Below are 26169 nucleotides of genomic sequence, written 5' to 3' on the forward strand. Positions count from 1 at the left end.
CTTGGCCTCTGTTTTAACACTTGTAAAACGAAAGACAAACTAGTTCTCTAACGACCCAAAGAATCTATGTTGGGCAGGGTTGCTCGTAGGGTCATGAAGAAACAGAAAACGAATTGACCCACATGGACCTTAAATCCGTGTTCATGCTGTAAACCAATAAGTGGATCCTAACAAGCTCCTGGCTGGTTAACAATTACCTTGTTTCACTGAGAAGTGTTACTATGAAATACAAATGTCATCGGGCAGGACAGTCGATCTCGTCGGAAGTCGTTCTAAAATGTCTTTTTTTGTTCATCCTTCTTTTCCATGCCCTGGCACAGTACAAGGTTCTTTTGACCTATGACACCCACATAAATGGAACTAAACCAGTAGATATGAGCCCCACATTCATGTGGAAGAACCATAAGCTTCCTAATGATATTCCAGGCCAGGGTAAGTATCCTTAGTGAATTTTCTTGTCCTGAAATGGTTTTTCTCGTAAAGAGAGCAAATTCTGTAGTTTATTCAGTTAGCCTGTGTTTTTTGCTTTGTTTTGTTTTGTTTATTGTCTGAGTTAGATTTGCCAGGGTTGTAAGTCTAGACTCTACTTCCCTGCACAATGAATGATATTATAATTCCGATTAAACACTGAAAATATTCTTGTTCTAATTTAGCTCTACCGATCTTTACTATGTGTCCTAGCTACCATTTGACATAAACTATCCTATAGAAAGCCAGGTTTGACAGTGGGCAAAATGAACACAGAGACATATATTCTTATTCCATTTACATTTTACTGGAATAAACTCAAAGAGTAGGTATTTCAGCAAAGAATACTCGATGACAGTAGGCTGAGAGGTGGTCGGTGAGAAGGGCCTCTAAAGTCTCCCCCATTCTCTCATAGGACATATTTCTTGGTTTATAAGGATGGTTACTCACCTACTTAAGATGAGGTCCTATCATGTCATGAAAAGCCCTAACAGGACCAGGCCTTCACCTGTACAAGTTGCAATGCAACTATCTAACGTTGGCCATCACTAGACAGGGCCAGCCAGGTATCTCCTGGGCAAGCAGGTCTCAGGACAGTCTGTCCATGACTGACTTGGCCAAGGCTTATCACAATGAAAAGTAATTCAGATTAGTAATCTATTTTTAGGAAAAAAGTTTAAATTTGGACAAATATTTACACCTAAAGATGAAAAAAAGTGGTAATACCATTAGTGAAATGACTTAGAAAATTATGATATATTCATAATTGGAGTATCATGCAACCAATTAGAAATACTTATTTACAAAAAATTTTAAATGACGTGAAAACTTACGATGTAAAGTAACAGAAAAATACAGCTTTTTATTTGATGAGACTCTAACTTTTTAAAATAATTTATAGAAATAAGATGTCCTAAAAAATATCCTAAAATGTTAACAGTGATAGGCTTTGCGTAATAGGATCCTAGAAGAATTTTCTTGCTTTTTTATATTTCTCTTAATTTTCCAAATTTTCCATAATTACTGTATTAATTTACCATTTTTTAAATATTTTAAAATATTAAAAAATTATAAACTAGAAATAGTTCTATCCCAGCCCCCCCCCCCCCCGCCCCCCCCCCCCCCACAGCCAGAAACGGTCTGAAAGGTTGATGTGACTTAAAGAGAACAGTTCTGGTTCAGTGGGTTTGCTTGTGTTAAAGCCATAGCTATGTTTCTAGTCCTCTTCAGTTCCATGAGTCAAATTTGGTTGAAAATGATCCCTGTGTTTTAATCCAATAGGTATGAACCATTGGCTAAAGCAAAGAGGGAGGTGGGAAGTTGAGAGCCCATTTTTCTAAATAATAATCAATCCTGAGCTGACTTCAGATTTACTGTTATCTTGCTTTTTAAAGTTGATTTCTTTTCTTTAGCAAGTTTTTTTTATTGTCTCTAGAACCATCTTCAAGCTTCGTAGGTTTTGAATCAAACTTGACTTCTGAAATATATCTCTTTTCTCATGGGTTTCTGCAACTCCCTACTTCTTTTCATGACTTTTTGAATTGAAATTGTTTTTCTTTCTCCTTAATTATCACTTTCAGTGATGACGTTGTGTTTAGATTTTTTTAATGTATTTCTTTAAGAGGTTTTAGATATTTTGTAATGGAATAGAAGGTCTGTGATTTGTAAAGTGATAAACTACTCAAAAAGAAATTTTTGAGAGAGTTCTCATTATTTACCGAAAAGAAATCACATCCAGAATTCATATTATGTACGACAGGGACAGTGCATCATCCTGGGCAAATTCACTTCATCCTCAGTTAACCAGAAAATTCAGTTAGCCAGAGCTTTTCATTACTTGTTACTACGTTTAGTTTTAAACTTTACAAATAAATTAACTCAATCTTCCAAATGGTACACAAATAAGATATTCATGCCTGGTCTTTTTATCTGTGTACGCAACTGCCAACTAAGCAGCAGAATGTTTCATCTGGACATTACACCATGCATGAATGAAATATCTTTTCATTCATTCCGTAAAGACTCAATGCCAGGCATGTTCTAAGCATCTGGGACCCAGGAATGGACAGCGCAGATTTGGTTCCTGTTCCTCACCCAAGCCTTCATCATCTGCCTTCTGGGTTACGATAACATCCAACTGACTTCCTGCCTCAGTCCTGCCTCCTGTCCACTTCCAATCCAACCAACACGGCCACCAGAATGGCGGCACGAATTCAGTCATGTTACTGAATTGCTTCTGACACTTCAATTGGCAGCTCCACTTTACCTACAGAATGAAGTCCAAATGACGACTTATAGCACAAAATGTCTGCTGTCTTCCTATGTCTCCAGCCTTATTTTTCATCTTACTTGAAATCTCTTGCCCACTCTCTCCACTTCCTTCTACTCCCTTAAAGAAAGTGTCTTGCAACTTCATACCCCTGTGTCTTTATTGATGCTACGCCCTCTACTAAAATTTATCACTGCTCTGTACAACAGGTAAACAACTGCTCATCCCCAATATTTAACTTGAATCTCACCTTTCCTAAGCTTTTTCTTAACATCTCAGGAGATTATTGATCTTGCCCTTATCCTGCCAGACTTCCAGCGTAGTACTTATATCACACTAATTTGTTTACACATCTTTTAATACCATACATTATGTAAGTGTAGTGTCCATTCTTTATTTATATCTCCTTGCCCCAAAACACTGCCTTGGAAGGAAGGACAGACAGATGGACACACAATATGAGATAATGATGGTTATGTTCCTAGTCAGCATTAATCTATGCAGTGTTAATTTCAGTCACTTTATTTCTCTTCCCTAAGTATGAGTATCTTCCTCTGTTAAATTAGATTTGTTAACTGATCCCAAGGTATTTTTTCCAACTATCATGTCCTATGACCTTGGGGTTATAAACTCAATCTACATTCATTGTAGATCAAGTTAAATAGAATGTGATAGCCACAACATCCATGAAAAGGCGGCAGCAGCTTAACCTTAGAACTAATGTGATACTGTGACTTATCTAACAAAGCAAATTAAAAAGTAGGTTAAAATAAAAATTCTATATTTAAATAGTATATAGTATATTTAAATATTATAATTATATTTAATGCACTGAGATGTCCACATTGTGGGAAGCAGATAGGAATCGAGGTGGGCTGAGGACCCAGCAGATAGGAGGTCCCCATACTCCCTCCCATGCATACTCTAGTCTAGGGGATGTGTAATTTTAGTACTGGTGAGTAGAATCACCTGCACTGTTGAAATTGTATTTCTCATGCTCCCTTTTGTTTTTGCATGAGGTTGGGGTATGAGAGTGATGGTAGCGGCAATGGTGGTGGTGGTAATAGAAATGGTGATTATAGTAATGAACAGACTTCACCAGTCAAATGTGTCCATAATGCAAATCCAACTCTAAGGTATTAATTTATTTGTGCCCTGATGAGAATAGAAATCCAGCACTCACATTGTCACTGTTAAAAGTTTCCCCTTAGCAGAAAACAAGATAACAAGCAGAGGCAAAGTTGTATGTTAGGAAAGCGTAAATCCTTCAAAGTCAGCCCTTAGAGAAAGTTCCTGCAGTATTAACCCTGAGCTCAACCCTCTCCCTCAGAAAAAAATGGTTAGTTCATTAGAAGGACATAATGTGATGAAATGAAAACAGTTTAAAAATATGTGTGACATAAGATAAGTCTAATGGCACAAAAGAAATTTTTAATATGGACTTATTTGTGTATTTTAACATTTGGGCACTTTTTCCTCAATACATTTATTGGATGCCTTTGTCATTTTAATTAATATGCATGAGTTGTTCAGTCAGCTATACATAAAACTTCTTGCTTCCCAACTTTGTAAGATGAAGATGTTAGTGTCACTATCCTTTCTTCTACCTCCTTCCCACATCCTAAATTCTGTTGTATTTTTCTTTAATTTGTCAGGGTTGATAATATTTCTTTGGGAACCATAATGAAGCCCTCTGTCATTTACCTATAAGTTGATTCTGTAAGTTGAAAATAGTGAATATTTTCATTATTATTACTATTTACGTAAAGCCAAATAGCATGCAGTAATGATATTTCTTTCTATGTAGCTCCAATGTCTCCCCTTTGTGCCATACACACACACAAAAAGACGGCCTTTAAAAACAAAATTCCAAATTCTCAAAATCAGGCCAAATTTTACTTTGTTTCATTTCTATTTTTTTCTTTTTCTTTTTTATTTTTGGGAGGAAGATTGGCCCTGAGTTAACATCTTTTGCCAATCTTCCTCTATTTTGTAAGTAGGACGCCACCACAGCATAGCTTAATGAGTGGTATGTAGTGGCACCTGGGATCTGAACCCATGAACCTCAGGCCACAGAAGCAGAGTGTACAAACTTAACTATACTACCAGTCGGCCTCACTTTGTTTCATTTTTACACTATGGCTTCCTCAAACAATTTTCCCTAGAGTTTCTGATGGGGTCTCTTTTATTTTTGCTGCAAGAAGAAACATGTCTTCCTCACCATATTTCGGTTATCTTCCAGCCTCTTACACACTCTGTCTGTTGCTTGGAATCCATTCCATTTTTTCTTCTTGAACCAACTAACTTCCTATTCTAACAGGGACTCTCTGTGGCCTATATGAACCATGACTTTCTTGTACACTTTTATTATTGTCGTTGTCCTTCTCAATCTAGGCTTATTCCTCTGCATACTCAGACTCTGCTTCAATGTTTCCTTGGGTTGGATCCACGTTTTCCTGGATTCCACTTACTCTTCTGTGAGTGTCTCAGATTACTTCATCTACACAACTCCACCCACGTACTAGTTTTCTAATAAATGAAATTCCTTACAGTCTCCATTGACTTCCCTCAGTGACCCAGCAGAGCTTGGGAAGGACCAGCGGGCAACTCTGTCATTTAATAGTCCATATATACTTACTTTTCTTTCAATTTGTGCTCTGTATCAAGAAATAGTTGTTTCTGTCTTCTTCTGTGAGTCCTCCTTAGGTGTATTTGTCTCAAGGACACCAGGTAGTCTTCCGCCACCAAAATTTTCTGTGCGCTGCAAGCTATTTTATGCTCTTGTGACATTTGGAGATTCCCATAAGAAGGAAATGAGATTTATAGACTATAAGGATTGCTGAAATTAAATCATTTCTCCTGGGTGGTTTAATTCCAGACATTTTTCTTCAGAAACCCAGGACACAGGACCTATATTCCCAAGGAAGAGATTAATAAAAGATAAATATTTTTTAAAAAGGGCTCTCCCTTTGCCCTTCCTCAAATTATATTATGCAATTAGAGTAATTGAAATGTTTTTATTCTCCTTTCAAAGATCCGTACTAATGCATTTTTCACTGTCTTTTCTGCCACAGGACCTCAGATCCTGATGATTGCAGTCTTCACTCTTGCAGGAACTATCATCTTGCTCCTGCTCATTGCTCTCCTGGTGCTGAGGTACCTACCACCCCCTCTGTCCTGCTGTGCTCATCTCAGATAGGGAGGAAAGGAGAGAGGGGGAGGTCTGATGTCCACTGATGATAATGTATGCTCACAAAGAGGTCTCCAGACAGATCTAAGATCAGGATGGCATTCTTAATCAAAGACTCTATCAAGAGCAGAATATTGCTGAGTGGATAGATTAGAGCTTCAGAGTCAGAGACACCTGAACTCAAATCCCAGTTCTGCGATTTACCAGTCCTGTGGTCTTAAATGTATTATTTAACAACTTAAACATGTTCCTTAGCCTCAGTATCCTCATCTGAACTGTTGTAAGGAGTTGAAATAAGGTATGTATAGTGACTACCATTTAATAAGCTTTTTATAAGTGGAAATAGCTATTTTTGCTGTTTTATTTATATTTTGTGGGAAATTTCAAAGTCTCAATATTGCATAATGTTCAAACTGGAAGAGACTTTAGAAAGCATCTACTCCAAGCCTCCTATTTTAGCATGGGGAAAGAGAGGCCTAGAAAGCCAAATGGCTTGTCTGGAATCATTTCACTAGGTAGTGTGTAGGGACAAAACTAGAACTCAGACCTTCTGACCATCGGATGCATAATTATTCTACTCAACTTGGACATATGAAGTGCCTAGCACAGTGCCAGAGACACAGTGTATACTCAGAAATATTTGTTGAATATATAAATAAATGAGTGAATACCATACTACATCCTAATCTCTGTATGTTAAACCCCTGAAACTTTCTATCCTTTTGTATTATCAGGATCACTCCCGTTTCTTAACTACCAGAGAACACTTTTCTCTATGTATCACATGCTTTAGTCTGTGTCACTATACTTTTTCATAATGAGAGAGTCCAGCCCATTGCATGTCAGTGGAAGTTTTCCCCAGGAAAGGAAGTAAGTTATTCTCTTCAGTCTGAAGGCTCCTGGAACTCCATGTTGCCCAGAAATACAGGAGGTGATCTACAGTGTGTGGTGACCATTTAGTTGAGGGGGAGCAGAAACCAAAATTTAGGGAGAGTAAAGCCAGTCAATAACAAGGTCACAAATGCATCTGTTGTCCCTCAGAAACCAAGTCTAAATGGGTGTCAGCTTAAAATGGGGATAAATCACGAGGCAAGAGACAGTAACGGGTGAAACAGGCATTTTCCATTTTCTTTAAGCATGAAAGGCAGAGATAGGGCCTCCTAATGGCCAGAGTAATAGCGTGCTCATGGGGACATCTGGAAGACGGATGTTACTCTTGCAGTTTTCCATTACAATAGCCTATACAAGAAAAGTAGCAAATGATTTATGGCATCCCTAATTCAATATGAATGACAGCTGGCTCTGTTGGTCCCAAGAGTTTACTGGGGTACAGAGATGACAGCCTGGAAACCTTCAAGGCCTTGATAGTTATCCTACTTGTGTCCAGGTCTTAGAATCACAATTATTGGTCAATAACATTAAAAAATACATTTTTTATATGTATTCAATAGAGGAATACTCAGAGTTAGATGGAAGCGCAGGAAGAGGATAATCATTTCTGCTTAGGGCACATTAAGAAAAGCATCATGAATGACCTTAAGAAGGTGAGTAGGAGTTTGTCAAATGACTACAAGCAAGGGCAAACTCAGGGACAGATAAATACGTCAATGGAAAAGCATATAGATTCTAGAATCAGACGCAATCAAGCGCGAGAACTTGGAAAATGATAGAAGTGACAGTACAAGTCAGTTGGGAAATGATGTTGGGATGGTAGGCTTTAAACATGGAAAAAAATGAAATTAAAACCCTACTTGAAACCTTATACAAGATAGAGTCCATTCCATATGGAGTTTTAAATGGATTAAGGACCTAAATATGAAAATCAAACTTCAAAACTCAGAAGAAATTAATAGAAAATTACTTTATGATCACAGGTTAGGAAAGTATTTCTCAGTCAGGATAAAAAAAAAGTGTCATAGAAGAAAAAATATATAAACATGGCCATAATAAAATCAAAACTTTCTATACAACAAAGTTAAACAATAAACTAGAAGGAGGTATTTGTAACACATAAAAGGACAAAGGATTTGTTTCGCAGACCACACAAGGAATCCATGTAAGTTAATAAGGAAAAAACAAAGCAATAAAAAAACAGGCAAAATTATGAATAGACAACTCTATATAATTCTACATATTCTATAAACCAGACAGAAAATATTTGAAAAGATACTTAATCTGTCTAGTAATCTAGAAAATAAAGTGCAAAGCAGAAATTAAACACCACTTCACATACATCATAAAGGTTAAAAAAAAAGTTTAACAGTACCAAACATTGAATATAGAGGAAACAGGAATTCTCGTGATGGGAGGGTAAACTGGTACAACCACTTTGGAAAGCAATTTGGCAATATCTGTAAACTTGAAAGTGCGCGTCTCCTACAACCCAAGAATTCTACTTCATTCATACTATCTGGGGGAAACGATTAGAAAATGTTGACATTTTTAATGTTGGGATACATGTTATATTTTCTCTGTGCCTTTCTATTTTCTTTATACATATTTTTTTAAAGACATGGATGCATAAGAGGAACTGGCTTATTTAAGAATCTGGTGTATTTTCTGGAGGCTTAAAAATTAACATTTTTGCCTTTCAAAGTTATCAGATTCAAAATTTTTTTCTCTCCTCTTTCTTTCCTCACTCTTTCCATGTCATCAATTCAGATTCTTTATTATAGTGAAGGAATGCCTTAGTGAAGGACCTGAGAATGTGAAACAAAAAGGAAAAAAGAATAGAAAAGGCCATCAGAAATCCTTACTGGTCCATTAATGGCCAGCACTCGCCAATTTGAAGAACATGGAGTTACACCATTGGGCTAGCCTCACTTGTGACATGTCTGCCTGAAAATATTAGGGTTCTAAATTTTCCCCAGTGTTCAGAAGCTGAATGGCATAAATACTAATAAAAACCTATTGACTGGCTTTATTCCTTTCCCAGAAAATATAAAAAAGAAAATGAACTTCGTCAGAAAAAATGGTCCCACATTCCTCCTGAAAAGATCTTTCCTCTGGAGACCAATGAGACCAACCATATTAGCCTGAAGGTAAGGCGTCCCTTACCTGTTCAAGAAGGCTAGAGCTGGTGCAATGTGCCAGGTATCTGACAAGACTTTAGAGGCATGGTAGGAAATATTCCAAGTAGGGAACATTTGTTTCAGAACCCAAGATTTAGATGTTTTCTAATTCTCAGCTTCCCATTTTTCCCTTAATTCTCTACTGTCCTATATGTCAGACAGTTGATCAAATGAACACTTCCATGGAGACTGAGATAGGGTGTGTTACTCATTCTTTGCGTCTGATACAGAAGAGAATGCACATATTGAGAATGTGTCGTGGAAGGGATTTAGGAATGGGTAGAGCATCTAAGTTCCCCTAAACTTTGGATATTAATCTGCCTGTGCTAAGTACGTATGACTTAGCTAGCTCATTGCTGAAGAAAGAGGCCTCTGCTGATATTTGCCCACATTCTCCCTCAGCCAGGAAATAGCAACAGCAGGCAATGATAACAACTCACTTCCATTCACTGTAGCCGATGCTGGACCTATGTTGTCTCATCTACTCCTCACAAGGAACTCATGAGTTGAACTTTGCTGATGAAGAAACTGAAGGACAAAGGGTTAAGACACAGGGCAGGGTCACACAGAGCTAGTGAGTAAGAGTACTACAAACAATCATAGCTAACACTGAGCACTTCTTGTGTGCCAGATACGTTGACCCATTTCATCTTCCCCAAGCCCTGTGAGGTAACAGGGCTAGAATTTCAGGAACATGGCCATAATTTGAACCCAGTCTTTCTAACTGTAAAGCCTAAGATCCTAATGCCTACCATACACCATATTCTTATTAGAGTTTTTTTTTTTTTTTTTTTTTTTAAGATTTTATTTTTTCCTTTTTCTCCCCAAAGCCCCCCGGTACATAGTTGTGTATTCTTCGTTGTGGGTTCTTCTAGTTGTGGCATGTGGGACGCTGCCTCAGCGTGGTCTGATGAGCAGTGCCATGTCCGCGCCCAGGATTCGAACTAACGAAACACTGGGCCGCCTGCAGCGGAGCGCGCGAACTTAACCACTCGGCCACGGGGCCAGCCCCTCTTATTAGAGTTTTTATACTAAGGTATACTAAGAGGAGATGAGAACCAGACCTTCCACATGAAGGAATTAGTGGGGTCCTTCAGAGTAGGGCCAAGCTGATAGGATAGTGTGACTTGAGATGCCTTCCTGTCTAATCTCAGCAAAAGTAAAATTGCAGCGTGGGTCAGGTTCATCCTTGGAGCTTCTCTACCAGCTCTTGGCACTCGACTCCAAATTCTGCATGCTGCACTCAAATGGCTCAGATCCTCTCATGGCTGTACATGTACTAGTTTTTTCTTTCCTCCGGAAATGCTCTAAAGTGACTCTTCTGTTGCTTTCTGAGCCTCAAACACAAAAATGGTATTCACAAAGACCAATCTGTCTCAGTCAAGTGTCAGGATGAAATCCATCATACGGTCATTCACAATAAGGTGTAAATGACCATAAGACTATTGGATTTCCAAAGGGAGAATTTGTTGACCTAAATGACTAATTGGCAGTACCCTAGAAAGGCGAGAGGAGATTTTTAGAAGGAGTGAGTGCTCCCTGCCTCTGGTATGACACCAGGATGGACCACGTGGTCTACCTCTGCACAAGTCCAGTGTGGCTCCACTCCTCACACGTCTTCCTCACTGCCTCATAAGCCCTACATTCTATACTTGTTCTTTGGGGTTGAGCCTAAAACATTGTGTCTCTGTGTGTTTTCTTAAAATGTAAATATTCCTTGAAATATAACTCATCTATCCCTCATCAGACATTACAGAATTTTTATGAGTTAATTCATCAGATTAGCAACTCACTTGGCTAAGGTATAGATCTTCGGAACAGTAAACTTGAAGAAAAGAATTTCGAAGTAATTCAAAGCATGGGGAATCATTGTTAATCTGAGTTTCAGACAGGCTGGGGAGCAGGCGGGCCAGGAATTGGCTGTAAGGAAGGGTCTTCAGGTGCTGTGAATCAGGTGGAACAGAGAGAAAGCCCAGGAAGGTCAGCCAAAGTGAGCAAGAGGGAAAGTGACACATAACCAGCCAGGCAATGGTTCGAGTTCTGGATGCTCACGGAAGGCGGAGATAAGGAAGTAAGATTAAGGGACGAGGTGATAAAGAGTCAAGCATCCCTTTATTAGAACAGAGAGGGTCCCCAAACCAAAGCCTCTAGACTAAAAGAGAAGTCAGGAAAGTCAAAGGGATGAAGCTTAGCAGAGAAAAAACAGTGATAAAGATGATGATAACTCATTTGAGGATAAAATGCTTTCATTCGCAAGAAACCTTCGCAAACTTTGTCTCCTGTGGTCCCCAAGTACGATCCCTATGAGTTAGGATACCCAGATAAGGTACAGAGGTTCAGACAGTTTAAATGACCTAATCCAGTCCTGAGACAGGAAAAGAGTACTAGACAAGAAGGTAAGCTCAGGTTCTGATGCATTCTTCTCTCTTTATTTTTTAAATTTTTTACATATTACTTTGACAAAGATTTTCAAAATTCTATTGAGGTAACATTGGTTTACAACATTATATAAATTTCAGTTTTACATCATTATATTTTGACTTCTGTGTAGATTACATTGTGTTCACCACCAAAAGTCTAGCTGTCATCCGTCACCATATACATGTGCCCTTTTACCCCTTTCACCCTCCCCTCTTCCCCCTTCCCTTCTGGTAACCAATCTGTTCTCTGTATCTATGTGTTTATTTGTTGTCGTTTTATATTCCACATATGAGTGAAATCATACAATATTTGGCTTTCTCCATCTGACTCATTTTTCTTAGCATAATACCCTTAAGGTCCATGCATGTTGTCACAAGTATTTTTCCAAAGAAGATATAAAACGGCCAACAGCCATGTGAAAAGATGTTCAACATCACTAATTATTAGGGAAATGCAAATCAAAACCACAACGAGATCCAATACATTCTTATGTGACATTTCGCGTCATTTAACTCTTTTGCACATCGTTTGTAAAGTGAGAAAAAGGAGAAGGGAAGACAACTGACATTTATTAATCTGCACTGTGCCAAACATCATACTTGGGACTTGATATAGTTTATTTCATTAGCATTTCAAAATGCCTGTAAAGGTAAATTTTTAAAAATATTATAATACCTCACAGGTTTTTATGAGAATCAAATTGAAAGATGCAATAGTTCTTAACTTTTTTTGCCTTTAGACCAAAGTCTGGCAGACCAAGAGCCATGTCTAGCCTGCAGGGGTGTGTGTATGTGTGTGTGTGTGTGTATACATGTGTGTGTGTGTTGTTCAATATTTACTATATTTTAAAATTAATTGCCAAATATAAAAATCTCAGAATGGCTTAGAAAAATCCATATTAGCAACTACTTTTGACAAGTCAGATGATCTAGCCATTCTAGGCTGGACTAGAGCTGTTGGGGCTGCCCCCCTTAGACCCCTGGCACAGTGTCCTCCCTCACATTGCTACTTGGGCCTTTAGGCATGAGTTTGCAACCCAAATGCACAACACGCTCCCCTAAGGCCATCTGTATGTAGCTACAGACAATGATTTCCAATAGGAGGAGGGCAGGGGGAGAAGGAAGCAAAGAAAATCCTTGGCTGAAGTAGGCCATAAGAAGGTGGAAAAGTAGCACAGTAAGTGGAAGGGGGGAGAACCCAGAGTTAAGCATGAGAGTGATTGATACCTGGAAAGAAAGTTTTGTTGGCGAGGAAAGGCCAGTAGGCAGAGGGAAACAAGTCAGTTATAACAGTTTCTCTGGGAGCCTGCCTAGCATCCTGTGAGTGAATAGCAGATATAGCTCGCCTGGCAGAGCCTCTCAGCTTTGGACTGGCAGTGGATGGGACAAGATATGAGCTTCTGGAATAATTAGCCTTTTCTTGTGCCAGATTGATGATGACAAGAGACGAGATACAATTCAGAGACTACAACAGTGCAAATACGACAAAAAGGTGACTATAGTCTCCCCTGCTTCTCTGAACTCTCAGGGTATGTTCTGGGCCTTCTGACTCATCACTGCCCCAACTTCCAAGGTTGGCAGTACAAAGGTCGGGGTGGGTGTGCAGGTTGCTCCAAGGGGCTGTTCTTGGAGCCTTTCACAGGAATGGGCAGGGCTCTGCTTCAGCGGTTCCAAAACTCACAATCCTGGGAAAATTGAAGGACAAATAGAATTTTTAAGAGGGGTGGAGTGTAGGAAGGAAAAGGAAAAACAAAAGAGGTTCAGAGCTGTCCACGCAACCCTAGTATTATATTTTGGCTCATTGCAGGGGATTGCATCTTTCCTTCCTTCCTTCCTTCCTTCCTTCCTTCCCTTCTTCCTTCCTACCTACCTTCCTTCCTTTTCATTTAGTAATTCTTAAAGAAACATTCAAACTTGAGCCTCCCATATTCCAAGTACTAGGCACCAGGCATATAAACATCAATAAAATACTGTCACTGTTCTCAAGAGCTTACAGTATAGTTGGAAGACAGACACACAAATTATTATATTATGTATATAAGTGGTCATGCTACAACCTTATCTCCTTAATTCAATTGATCTTTGCAGCGAGTGATTTTAAAGGATCTCAAGCACAATGATGGCAATTTCACTGAGAAACAGAAAATAGAATTGAACAAGGTATGTGTCCCTTACTTGAAACCCTTAAGTGACAAATAGCTTCACTACACTTTCCCTAAGCAACGAGGTCCTTGGTGGAGCAAAGCATTATTGGGGGGTGCTGACAGAGAGGCCCTCAGGCCAAGAAATGGGTGACTGTACTTCTTGTTGAAAATTCTTCCAACAGTTGTTGAAGAGTGATATTTGATGGTGTAAAACATGTTGGAAATCTACTAGCATGTCCTAGAAAATGGTCCTGATGCTATTTGAGAGTAGTCAAAGGTTTGTCTTCAAGTCCCCTTGCTGACAAAAGAAAGATATAACACAATGTATAGTAAGAAATGTACTGACATTCCAATGTGTCAAGAGCGATACATCTTCCCAAAGATCTAAACCATGACATGTTTCTTTAGCATGTAAATTTCCACTCTGGCACTCCTTTCTGGCTGACTTGCTTTGTAAATAAACATGTTATCTCAGTTGCTTCAGATTGACTATTACAACCTAACCAAGTTCTACGGCACAGTGAAGCTTGATACCACGATCTTTGGAGTGATTGAGTACTGTGAGAGAGGATCCCTCCGGGTAAGGAAGCATGATCATTTCCAATTTTTTAACTGGTCAACCATATGGAAAAAAATATATATTTAGGAGAAATTTTAAATGTTCACCCAGTGAAATAATATCAGAGAATTATTAGGAAAAGTCGGTGGGTCCATATGCTCACCCAACTAGATCACTCAGCTTTTGTCAATCAATCCTATTACAGCTTTTTACAAAAAAACAAGCCAAAAATTATTCAGGAATGTAGACTTGAAAAAACAGAGAACAGATGTGGAAAAGTGAGTGATTACATCTAAATTCATTTTATTTTACTTGCATATTTGCTTTTGTATTAAAAGAAAAATGGATGGTCATTATGATGGCACCAAATAAGCATTTGGAGACTTGTTCATAAGTCCTGGTGCTGTGACTGTTTAAATTCCCACCCTTCTCTCCCTTCTGAGGGATTGAGGATGCACAGGAGTTGCCAGATGGGGTCAGATATTCTGGCTGAGCAAATTCAAAGCAGAAAGAAAAAGTAGGACAGGACTGAACCAAGTTCTTGGGAAGAACCAAGCGTCAAGCTGGGAATATCAAATCTGAATAGTTCAGAAGGGCAGGCATATACAAGAAACATTCATATACTAGAAACAAAGTAAGGTGTCAAGCAGAAACAAGACTGAATGGGGAAAGAGCAGGAGCAGGAAGAAATTGAAGACAGTTGCTTCAAAGAGAATAGAAATATTTGAAGCTCACCTGAAGCAGTTGCCGGGCATGTGTTATGAGAGCTTTCATCCTTTTAAATACCTTTGTATAGGTGACCATACAATTTACCAGGATACTTTAAGAGTGAAAAGGGGTGCTGTAATAATTACATTCAAACATCAGACATAAACTGCATCTGGCCTCAAGCAAACCAGGAGGTGTGGTCCCCCTGCCTTTGGGCTATTTTCAGACCCAGTATCTCTTAATAACCTCCATGTCTACCCCATAACAAAGCCAAAATCCTAAGATTGGGGGCAGCAGCAGCTTCAAAGGGGTCCAAATATTCATAATTCAATGAAATTTAAAAGCAATTTTAAAAATTTAAACTAATCACCTAGAAATGTTTAATTTTTCAATAAGCTGCAATAAAAAATAAAGAATAGTCACTTTCAAAATGTATGGCATAAACTCAAATCTATTCTCAAAGAAAAAAAATCATAGCCCTAAATGCTACTCTCTCTTTAAAATGATAATAATAATAATAATAAACTAAGTATTCAATGCAAAATTTAGAAGAAAAATTATGGACTAAGAAAAGGAAACTTTCAAAATTCAATCATTATAAATCGGTAGAATTTTACAATGCACTCGAGTTGTTTGTTTTTTAAGAAAAAACTATAAAACATACAAGCCTCTCATGCTTCTAATTAAAATTTTTAAAACAGACATAAAAATACACAAAAATGGGAATAAAAAATAAAGCTACGAAAAAGATGCTTTTGATTGTGAAAGAATACTTCATGACTGTTAAATTATAAAATCTAAAAAAAGGTAAAATTTTGGAAGCAATAAAATCATGAAAATGTGACTCAAACAGTAAAAACTTAAGTAGGCCAATAACAATAGAAGAAATCATAATTTCCATTTCAGACAATACCAGATTTGGCTAATTCTTCTAAACTTCAATGAATAGCTCTCATTGTCTAAATAAATACTATTCTAAAGTTAAACAAAAACATGAACGTCATCTAAATTCATCTAATATTCAGTAAGGCTGGCATAAAGCTGATACTAAAATATGATTAAAGGCTAACTATATTTATGAATATTGATGGAAAAAATCATAAATAAAATACTAGTAACTGTAAGCCAGTTGTACATAAAAAGCATAATTCAATCAGATATGGTTAATTCCATGAATGGAAAAAATATTACTCTAATGCATCATATCAAAAGGTCATAGAGGAAGGACCATATGATCATTCTAATTGATGCTAAAAATGATCATTTAAATAAAAAATTTATCATTCAGATAAAGCATTTTTAATAATAATGATTTCAAGTCTTTCAAAATTAGAAATGTTTTCCATATGAGGGCTAGACCATACTCTGATTCATTTAATTTCAGTGAGACAGAAATTTTAGAATACAGATAACAGAGCCTGGTCAAAGGGTTTCACATGGTCTTTTACTCCCTAAGTGCCCGGTCAACATGTAGGCATCGTGCCCATAGTGTTTTTGATTCTCTGCCCTAAGGTGGGAAACTTCAGACATCTGAGTGGTCCTGGGCCCCCTTCTGGAGTTGCTTACTCACCTTCGGAGCAGACAGCAGCACGAGCTCCCACAGGAAGCTTATCTGCTCCTTTCTACCATGAATCTCAAAGCAAAGGCTATGCCCAGGCAAACTACAGCCCCCTCCCTGGTGCCATCCCTTTAGGCTTCAGACCACGGCAAATCCCATCAGAACCCACTTTTGTGAGGAAACAAATGATAAAGTTTTTCCCTAGACGGAGTAAAGACGATATGTTTCCCATCTTATAAATATGCTGTAACCTTGGCTAACCTTGTTTAGGAACAATCGATTCATTTACGCAACAAATATTTATTAAGCATCTATTCCATGTCAGACACTGAACTAGATGTTGCAGATACAGCAGTGAACAAAAATTATCAAGGCCGGCCCGGTGGTGTACCAGCTAAATTTGCACATTCTGCTTCAGCGGCCTGGGGTTCGCTGGTTTGGATCCTGGGTGTGGACCTAGCACTGCTCATCAAGCCGTGCTGAGGCAGGCGTCCCACGTATAAAATAGAGGAAGATAAGCACAGATGTTTCCTCAGCAAAAAGAGGAGGATTGGTAGCAGATGTTAGCTCAGGGCGAATCTTCCTCAAAAACAAAATCACAGAGTTTACATTTTCATAAGGAGAAGAGACAACCAATAAATAAATAAAAATGTAAAGTATGTCAGGTGCTAAGGGAAAGAATTCCTTTGAGTCTGTCTGCGCATAACTGCCCTTGCTTAACTTGGCCTGGTACCCACAGCCCAGCCAGCCTTATCTGAAATGATTAATGACTTTGGACCATTTGTTGCAAATTACTGGTACAGTTAGAACTAAAGGTCAAATTGGGCTTTTTCCCCAAACAAGAAACGATTGTTAGTTTATTAGTTAGGGTTTTATTGTGAAGAATAGTTATTAGCTTAGGTAAAAACCCTGTATCTTGATAGAACCATTGTCATGTTAAAATAGTGAGTTCAAAATTCCAGGTCATATAATTCATACACAAAATCCAAGAACTCTGTCCTATTGACAAAGGACTTAGTAAACTTAAAGAACACGCAGAGCTATTAAACCAATGGATGCAACTGAGCAAGTGAGTAAAAGCGTAAGCCTAGTGAATGAATTTCCTTACAGCAATTCCTTGTCTAAAAATACTAGTGTGATTTTAAGGAGACAGAACCTGCAGCCCAACCACTTGTGAAGCAGGCTCACCAGCCCACTCTCCAGGGAGGTGTCTGCCCATTCCTTTACCCGGGTCTGGGGGAAGAACCTGGAATTTGGAACACCATGGATATCTCCTGCTCATCTTCTTGTGCTGAAAGCCACCGAATGTTCCTAAAGTAGGAGAGAAAAGAAACACATGTTCAGGAAATCCAGGACAATGGAGTTCTAATTTGTTCCTGAGCCTAAGGCCTCATGATTAGAAGCTCATTATTTGCCTGTAATAGTCTCTCCAGAGTATCCATCCTTGAGGCAATTCACCTTGTTCCTTTCCTTTTTCTCCTGTTCAGGAAGTTTTAAACGACACAATTTCCTACCCTGACGGTACGTTCATGGATTGGGAGTTTAAGATCTCTGTCTTGTATGATATTGCTAAGGTAAGAGACCTACAAAAACAAAAGAATTTATGAAAATTAAATATAGGAAACCAGAGCTAGCAAGCTATTCAAACTCTGTGTGCATTGGTTTCTTCATCTGTAAAGTGGTAATAATAATACTACCTATGTTCATAGGGTTGTTGTGAGGATTTTATGAAATAATGTATGTCTTAGTACAAGGCCCAGGACAAATACATGTTCAATATATTTGGCTTTTTTTTTAATTATATATTTTCTACTCTGGGTTTGGGATACACATTTTTCATAGACTTGCTGGAAATCAAAATCATATAAGATTGCAGGAAAGACAACTAGAACTTCAACTTTTTAAGAGAAAATATTAAGGACAGTCAAACATCTTGCACAAGGCAGTAATAAATTTGGACATGTATATTCCCCGGCATGACATGAAAAGGGAAGAGAATACCAGGAACCAGGGCCTCATTCATAAATGCAGGAACAGTAAGTCCTGAGAGTGAGCTCTGTGATACAGTCTTAAATCACCAGAAAGTCAAATAGTATCAGAATCAGTTTGAAAAAATGTTGTAAGACACCTATTGGCCACATTTCACTCCTGTGATCCAGTCTGAAAACCAGTTTCTACTACGACACCTCTGCCCACCAGGGGGAAGCACACCAGCCAAAAACAGGCTTCCCATTTCAAAACAGAAAGAAAGGTTCTATTTCCAAATAGAATGAAACGGATTAGATTTTAGGAAATAATCTAGCCTAGCCCCCGCCATCAGAAAGGCAAAGCTTTATTCTTCGTATTTTTAAATTGAGGTAGCAGAAGACCAGAGACATACCCAAGGTCACAGACCAAATAACTGGTAAGCAGAAACACTTAAAAAAAAAAGGAATCATCCCTTTGTTTCATATTATATGCAACTACTCAACTAGAGTCTTTAGACAATTGTCTTTTACTGTGTCACTTAAAAAGACTTCAAAACTAGACGCAGTGCTTGGGCAAATATTAGAGCGTTAACAATATTTTTTAAGTAAAATTAATGGAACTAAATTTAAAATCTGATGATGTGATTCTGCTGAAATGGTTTCAAAACGTCATTTCTTTCTTTAAAATAAGCAGATGAAGAGTGTCAGACCTCTTTGTTTTCCTGTTGTCTGAAAAATTACAGGGTATGTCATATCTGCACTCCAGTAAGATAGAAGTCCACGGGCGTCTGAAATCCACTAGCTGTGTGGTGGACAGTAGAATGGTGGTGAAGATCACTAATTTTGGCTGCAATTCCATTTTACCTCCAAGAAAAGGTCTGTAATGAATGAAATTTGTCCTAGTTTCTCACTTTTTTTAAAAAAAATTTTTTCACAAGCCCACACGAGGCGCTCAGAAAATGATGACACTGCAGAAAATAAACAGCCACAAGAGGCAACAGCTGGCTCGTTTTCCAGCACTTCACCCTTGTCGCTTTTCAACAAGTGCTTCTTGAGTTGAACAAATTTCCTCTGTGGCTTTCCTTCATCTATCCGTCTCTTGATATCAGTGAGAAACTATGAAGAACTTGTTTGCTTGTGGAAGCAGACCTGGGATAAAAAGTAGAGGTTAGAGTAATAAGAGATGTTAGAAATCATCTGGTCTAATCCTCTTCCTTTATAAAAGAATGGAGGCTCAAGGAGGCTGAGAGATTCACCCAAGAAGATAGAGTACAAGGCAGGAGACCTATTTCCAAATTCTAGACATCACTCATTTATCTATGATAATGATAAGAAACGATAATGACAAGAAAAAAACACTTATCGATACAATATATTCTTACTTATCCCTTCCAGGATTGTGATGAGGGTCAAAACAGTAACACAAAGAAAAAATGACTCGTAAAGCATAAAGGGCTTTTCATGTTGAACACTTACCCACTTTGCCATAACTCAGAGTTAAACAGCCTCAGAAATTCATATATGCCTCAGAATTCTACCTAAAGCCAAAACTGAATTCTATTTCTGATTCTACTTTGCAACCCTTTAGTTTTCCCTTAATAAAAGAAAAATTACAATTCTGCCCCTATGTCTTCAGTCACACCAGGCATAGCATGACACTGGACTCTATCCAGTATGTGCTTGTTGAAGACCTGCTGTGTGCCGAGCGTGGTTCATCGTCTAGGGGAACAAATCTCCTTCATTAGATGATTCATGACCACACAAAATCAGATGAATTGCAGGTCAAATCCTGACCTCCTGAACATGAGTTCAGTTATACCTACCTATCTGTGCTGTCAGTTACTCAAAATTTTAGCATAAGTAGATTTTCTCACCTTTCCTACAAACCCAAAACATTGGAATCAATTGTCTATGAATCAAAGTCCCATAAATTCATGAGACATAAATTCAAAAAGGCAATGAACATTTGGATGGAAAACCAAATGATAAAAATGTCTCATCATAAGCATATCACTGTACCTAACAACATGAATCTATTAATTTTTTAATTGCAGCTGCTAAAGATAGAAATCTCAAAATATTTACACAGAGCTAGGTGATACTGGAAAAGTTCCAAGGGATGTTGAAGGAAAATTAATTGTATGCCCCTGTTATTAATAGGGTATATGATAGGATCCAAAACCTGAGTGTCTGTAGGAGCCAAAGACAGGCCACAGGAGCATTTCACTTGTGTGAAGCAGACTAGATGGAAAGCATTAGGAATAGCAGGCACAGTGGTAAAACGTGAGTAAATTATATGTGCATAAGAATACTGTGGAAACCAAAGAAAACACAGCTGTGGGTGACAGCTGACTTGGAGGCTGCCAGTCCGTCATACCTGGGAAATATCATTGTTAGTCTCTGTTCAAATGTGCTGTCTTTATTTTCTTTCATAAATATATATATGCATAAAATATTTTTTATATTTTATATATTTGTATATTGCATTAAAATGTATGGATATATGTGTATTATATTAAAATATATTTATATTATATAAAAATGTATAAATATATGTTTTATATTTCTAAAGGCTTTCATAGGTTTATGCCATGTCCCATAAGTTATTAAATCGTCAGCCTCTCATATTGTACTGCGTTCATCCCGCAGATATTTTCTGAGCACTTCCTGTACAGCAGGCACTATCCTAGATAGATCTTGAAAGTTATCAGGGCTATGATCCTAGCAGCTTTATTGCCATTTGACCTTGCCCAAGTCCTGACATTACACAGCCAGCTTAAAAGGTACATGTGTTCTAACCCATCACCAGCATTAGCCTAAACTCCTCAACAGTTTGGGACCACATAAATTAGAGGCTACTCATATTTAGGGTGCATGGTGTAGAGACTTAAAGAAAAAAAGCAGACCTATGGGCTGCTCACCCCGTTAACTTTCTACTCTCGATGCTGAACGTGCAGACCTGTGGACAGCCCCGGAGCACCTCCGCCGCGCCAGCTTCTCTCAGAAAGGGGATGTGTACAGCTATGGGATCATCGCACAGGAGATCATCCTGCGGAGAGAAACCTTCTACACGTCGAGCTGCCGGGACCAGAATGGTAAGTCTGACGCCTTCATCTGCCCCCTCGAGGAGCCCGAGTTCTAGGCTCCCCAAGACCCCAATCTGTTTGTGACCACATCTCAGTCCCCTCGTCTGCAAAAGGAATGGCATACCTGCACTACACATTTCACAGGGGTGTGGGAAGAATTAAATGACAGCGTGAGCGTTAGAGTGCTCTGAAAAGCCTAAGACAATGAATGTACCACCACCAGGTGACATTATTGTCCCTATTATTGCTAATTAAAGTCTTCCCTTACAATTTTCCATTTTCCTTCTAACTCCAACAAGAGATATGTGTCTGTTTAACACCTGAACTAAATTACCCCAGTGGGACAACAAACATATTTTGATTCTTACTCAGAGAAGAGCTACAGTTTTTGTTAGATGTCCTCTCAGGGGGAAATGTCTCATTCCTTTCAGCCAATCCTCACTTATGGAGCACTTATTGTGTGCCAGCTGTTAACTGTCTGGGAGTGGGGGGTGAGTAAAGGGTGTATCCGGCTGGGCTAGAGTTTTGCTCAAATGAAGCCTCATGAAGGCAGTGGAATCTGAGTTGAGTTTTAAGGGGTTAGTAGCCTTAACTTAAGGTAACCTCCTGGGTATAAGAGGGTATAAGACCTCTTCACTTGGGGCTCATTTATTCACGCAACATCCATCTATTGAGAGCTGGCCTAGGCGCTGCAACTCTCTCACTGGGTACCCATCCAGGGTAGGGGAACCAATTCAGAATCTGGCCGCCACTAAAATTTCTTCACGCTGCGTTGTTTCTTGTAATTTGAATTATTCTTATCCCATTAGAGAAGATTTTCAGAGTGGAGAATTCCAACGGAGTAAAACCCTTCCGCCCAGATCTGTTCCTGGAAACAGCAGAGGAAAAAGAGTTGGAAGTGAGTATATCACATCCTCCCTGTATGAGTTTCTTTGGGCTGCTGTAACAAATTGCCACAAACCTGGTGGATTCAAACAACAGAAATGTATTTGCTTACAGTTCTGGAGGCCAGAAGTCTGAAATAAGTTGTCAGCAAGATCATGCTCCCTCCAGAGGCTCTAGGGGAGATTCCATTCCTTGCTTTTTCCAGAAGCTTCTGGTGGCTATGATATACCTTGGCTCATGGTCACACACTCCAATATCTGTCTCCGTGGTCACATTCTCTTGTCTTCTGTCTGTCTAATCTCCCTCTACCTCGCTCCTGTATAAGGGTACGTGTGATTGCATTTGGGCCCACCAAGATAATCCAGAATAATCTCCCCATCTCAAGGTCCTTAACTTAATCACATCTGCAAAGACCCTTTTTCCAAATAAGGTCACATTCACAGGTCCCAGGGTTTAGGACATGGACATCAGCTTTAGGAGCCGTCATCAGCCTGCCACACTCCCCAGGTCCTGTCTGTCTCCCCCAAACCAGGGAAGAGCTGGCTTGTTAAGCACACATCACATTCTCAATTTTTAGGAGCTAAAAGGGCAAGATGTCCTTGTGATACACTTATTGGCCTATAATAGTACCTACTAATTAAAAAATAAATATGCCAACATCCAGAAACAACAAAGAAATGTCCTTTCACTCCTTCATCCTTCCTCTGAAAGAAATGGAGCTTTTCTCTCTGCATTTGCTTAAGTTTTTTATAATCCCTCACAGAGACCTTTAAGGCCTATGAAAAAAATTCTAATTTTTTTTTAGAATTTTATCTGAGCTTTTATAATTCCAGAGGATAGTAACTAAAGCAGTTTAAAAAGCATTTATGGTCCTAAAAAGTTAAAAAAAGAAAATATTCGTTCCTTGTGGGATAAAGATAAAAACACTTCTCTTCAGTTTGTAAGCACGCTGCCAGATGAGTTTATGGGCGATTCTGTGGTGGCCGGTGGCCCATCTTTACCTCTCCTCCTCTTCCCCTGTCAGCATTAAAGGCACGTGGGAGACCCAAGGTTCTGAGCTACAGCTGCTCCCATTCTTGCTCTCTCCTCATTCCTTCTTTCCTCCTGCTTTTCTGGATCCTAGGATTTTTCTGGACTCCTCCCCACGTATCAGCATGTCCCTTCTCAAACCCTCCTTTCTAGTCTGAGTATATCTATGCATGTTTAAAATTTTTTTCACCAAAGCATTCTCCTCCTCTATTCACTCATGTAGTTGGATGATTCTGGAACTGGAAATGAGGAATAAGATTTCACATCTAGTAGCTGGTTCCAATAGAATACGGGGCTGAAACTAGATGGCTTGGCAATGCCAGAAGAGCACACGGGACTCACTCTGTGGTGCTCCGTCAGCCCATTTGTCGATTGCTTCTGTCCATTCCTGTCTAAGGCAGTCAGCAGATTGTCTAGAAGGCAGGAGCATCATCTAGTGGTGAACACAGGCAGAGGCTACACTGTGGTCTGGTCCCTCTCTCCAGAGACTCATTAAGGCAAAGAACGCAGACAGGGACTGCATCTATACCATTTGTGATCCTGTTTCTGGCCAGAGTGAAGAACAAACTTTATTTAAAGCAAATAGTTTTCACCAAGCTTTTTGATCCAACAAAAACTGCAAACAAGTGGTAGCAAATGAGATGATGGGTCCATGGGCTTCCTCGTGTCTCCCCCTTCCTCTGTATCCCCTTTCCTCACTTCTCGTCTCCACTGCAGTTGGGCATTATAATCACCTGAGGAACTTAAAAGTAGATATATTATATTGTAAGGCCACACGGACGGCTGGGCTAGGGCAGCAGGGTATTGTGCTGAGAGACCAAAGAAACAACCCAGAGATGATGGGTGAGACATAGATTTACTGGGACTTACGTACAGGGAGAGTCCAGGAGCAGCTGGCTGTACATAGATCTGCACACCACTACCCCCCAAAGAAGTTTGTTTAAGTAGGCAGAGGAAGAAAGGCTGCATGCTTGCCAAGGGGGTCGTCCCTGTATGACCTGCATTCCAAGGACCAGAGACCACCCGCTCCCCCCGCCAGGGGCATCTGTTTTCCTTCAAACCTTGAGGGTCTTTGTGCCAACTATCCCACGAGAAAACAACTGGGTGGACCAATCCCAGGACTGTTATCATCATGAGTGCTGGTGCATAGCCCAGACAAGGAGCCTCCAGGACACATGGTCTTAAAGGGGCACGGTGGCTAATGCCCCTTCGTACATATTGTCCTTTGCTCTGCAATATTTGGGAACTACTTATGCTAAAGCAATTATTGTTTATCTGAAATTCAAGTTTAATTGTGTGTCTAGTATTTTTATTTGCTAAATCTGAGAACCCTACTAAGGCTCCTTCACAAACCAATTAAATCAGAGTCTCCTGGGGTGGGGCCCGGGCATAAGAAATTTTATAAATGCTCCCCAGGTGATTCTGCTGTTGGCATTGGTTGAAAACTGCTGCCAAAGAGCCTCACTCTCATTTAGAGTCACTTCCCTCATACTCACCGAGCCCTCCTATGCCCTCCTCAACATACATCCTGCAAATGTCTGTAAAGAATGTTGTCTCTCCCATCAACCCAGCCGCATCCAAATTGGTATCACCTTTTCATTAATTCAGGACCCAAGGGAAGGGCAAGGCAAGGATGCACAGGTGGCGATGCCCAGGACACACTGCAGACCACTGGGCGAGCTCGTCTTCATCGTCAGAGTTGCAATGTTTTAAAATAGTCCCTGCCTCAAGTACTTCCATCATAGAAGAGAGGATAAAATAGGCCCCCTGAACTAACCCACCCCTTCCTTCTTCCAGGTCTATCTACTTGTAAAGAACTGCTGGGAGGAAGATCCAGAAAAGAGACCAGATTTCAAGAAAATTGAGAATACGCTGGCCAAGATATTTGGGTATTGCTGAAATTTTTACTGTTCCTCACTAATTTCAGGTTTTTCTAATAATAATTGACATTCCATGGCACCTAAGAATAAGAACGCCTATTCTAATGAAAAATTCAGACTACAACACCTGTCTTAAAAAATTAAAATAAGCAAGATTGAATTCTAGATTTTTCCATGTTTTCAGTTAGATGCAGTGAAAAGTGAGAAAAATAAGACTGGAATAAGAATTAGGAGGTCCAGCTTCTAGAATAGGATCTAATAATAGCTTGCTGTGAAACGTGGGGCAAAACGCTTACCTTGTCAATTTTCTTGTTAGTAAAATTGGGCTGAACAAGATCATTTCTCCAATTCCTTCCAGCTCTAACTTTCTGTGGTTCTCGTTAAGTCAAAGATTTGGATACTTAACGAAGCTAAAATGCCCAAGGCTGGAGATGACGTAGAGTGAAGTTGATGAAAGTGTGGTCATTGATGTGGTCGATGCAAACTGTCCTTTGTGGGAAAGGAGCAGGAAATACTAAACGATTTAATTCTTGCCCATTTTTCATTCCTTCGCAGACCTGTTACTAAGAGTAGGTGAGATTGTACGTGCAACAGATGAAATGTAGACTCAGGAAGATAAACGGGGCTCCCGATATCTCACCTTTAAAAGGGTGCTCCTCAACTTGGCTGCACATTGAGATCACCTGGGGAGATTTTAAAAGTGCTGATGCCTGAGTCCTACCCCGGAAAGCCTGATGTAATTGATTGGGGGTGCGGGCTGGCATCAGGAGTGTTAATAGCTCCTCAGGTGATTAAAATATGCAGCCAAGGTTGAGAAAACTATTTTAATTGAATCAATTCATCATGGAGTAAGATAATCCATCTCCATCCCTTCCACCTGCTCCCTCACCCTTCCTACCAACTAGACTGTGTGCTAGTGGTTTCGAGTGAGGATC

The 26169-nt window shown here is 39.3% G+C and overlaps 1 protein-coding gene across 1 annotated transcript in view; it reads left to right on the forward strand.

Annotated features, from left to right (window-relative positions):
* GUCY2C (guanylate cyclase 2C) overlaps nt 1–26169 on the forward strand; it is a 73878-nt gene that overhangs the window by 32543 nt on the left and 15166 nt on the right. Inside the window, exons 10-20 of the mRNA XM_046676087.1 lie at nt 321–432; nt 5812–5893; nt 8863–8968; nt 12848–12910; nt 13507–13578; nt 14038–14142; nt 17875–17961; nt 19098–19230; nt 21312–21449; nt 22250–22338; nt 25152–25243. Of these exons, the coding sequence (XP_046532043.1) occupies nt 321–432; nt 5812–5893; nt 8863–8968; nt 12848–12910; nt 13507–13578; nt 14038–14142; nt 17875–17961; nt 19098–19230; nt 21312–21449; nt 22250–22338; nt 25152–25243 (1079 nt within the window). The remainder of the gene's footprint in view (nt 1–320; nt 433–5811; nt 5894–8862; nt 8969–12847; nt 12911–13506; nt 13579–14037; nt 14143–17874; nt 17962–19097; nt 19231–21311; nt 21450–22249; nt 22339–25151; nt 25244–26169) is intronic.

This window comes from Equus quagga, chromosome 1 (assembly GCF_021613505.1).
Source record: "Equus quagga isolate Etosha38 chromosome 1, UCLA_HA_Equagga_1.0, whole genome shotgun sequence".
Classification (NCBI taxonomy): Eukaryota; Metazoa; Chordata; class Mammalia; order Perissodactyla; family Equidae; genus Equus; species Equus quagga.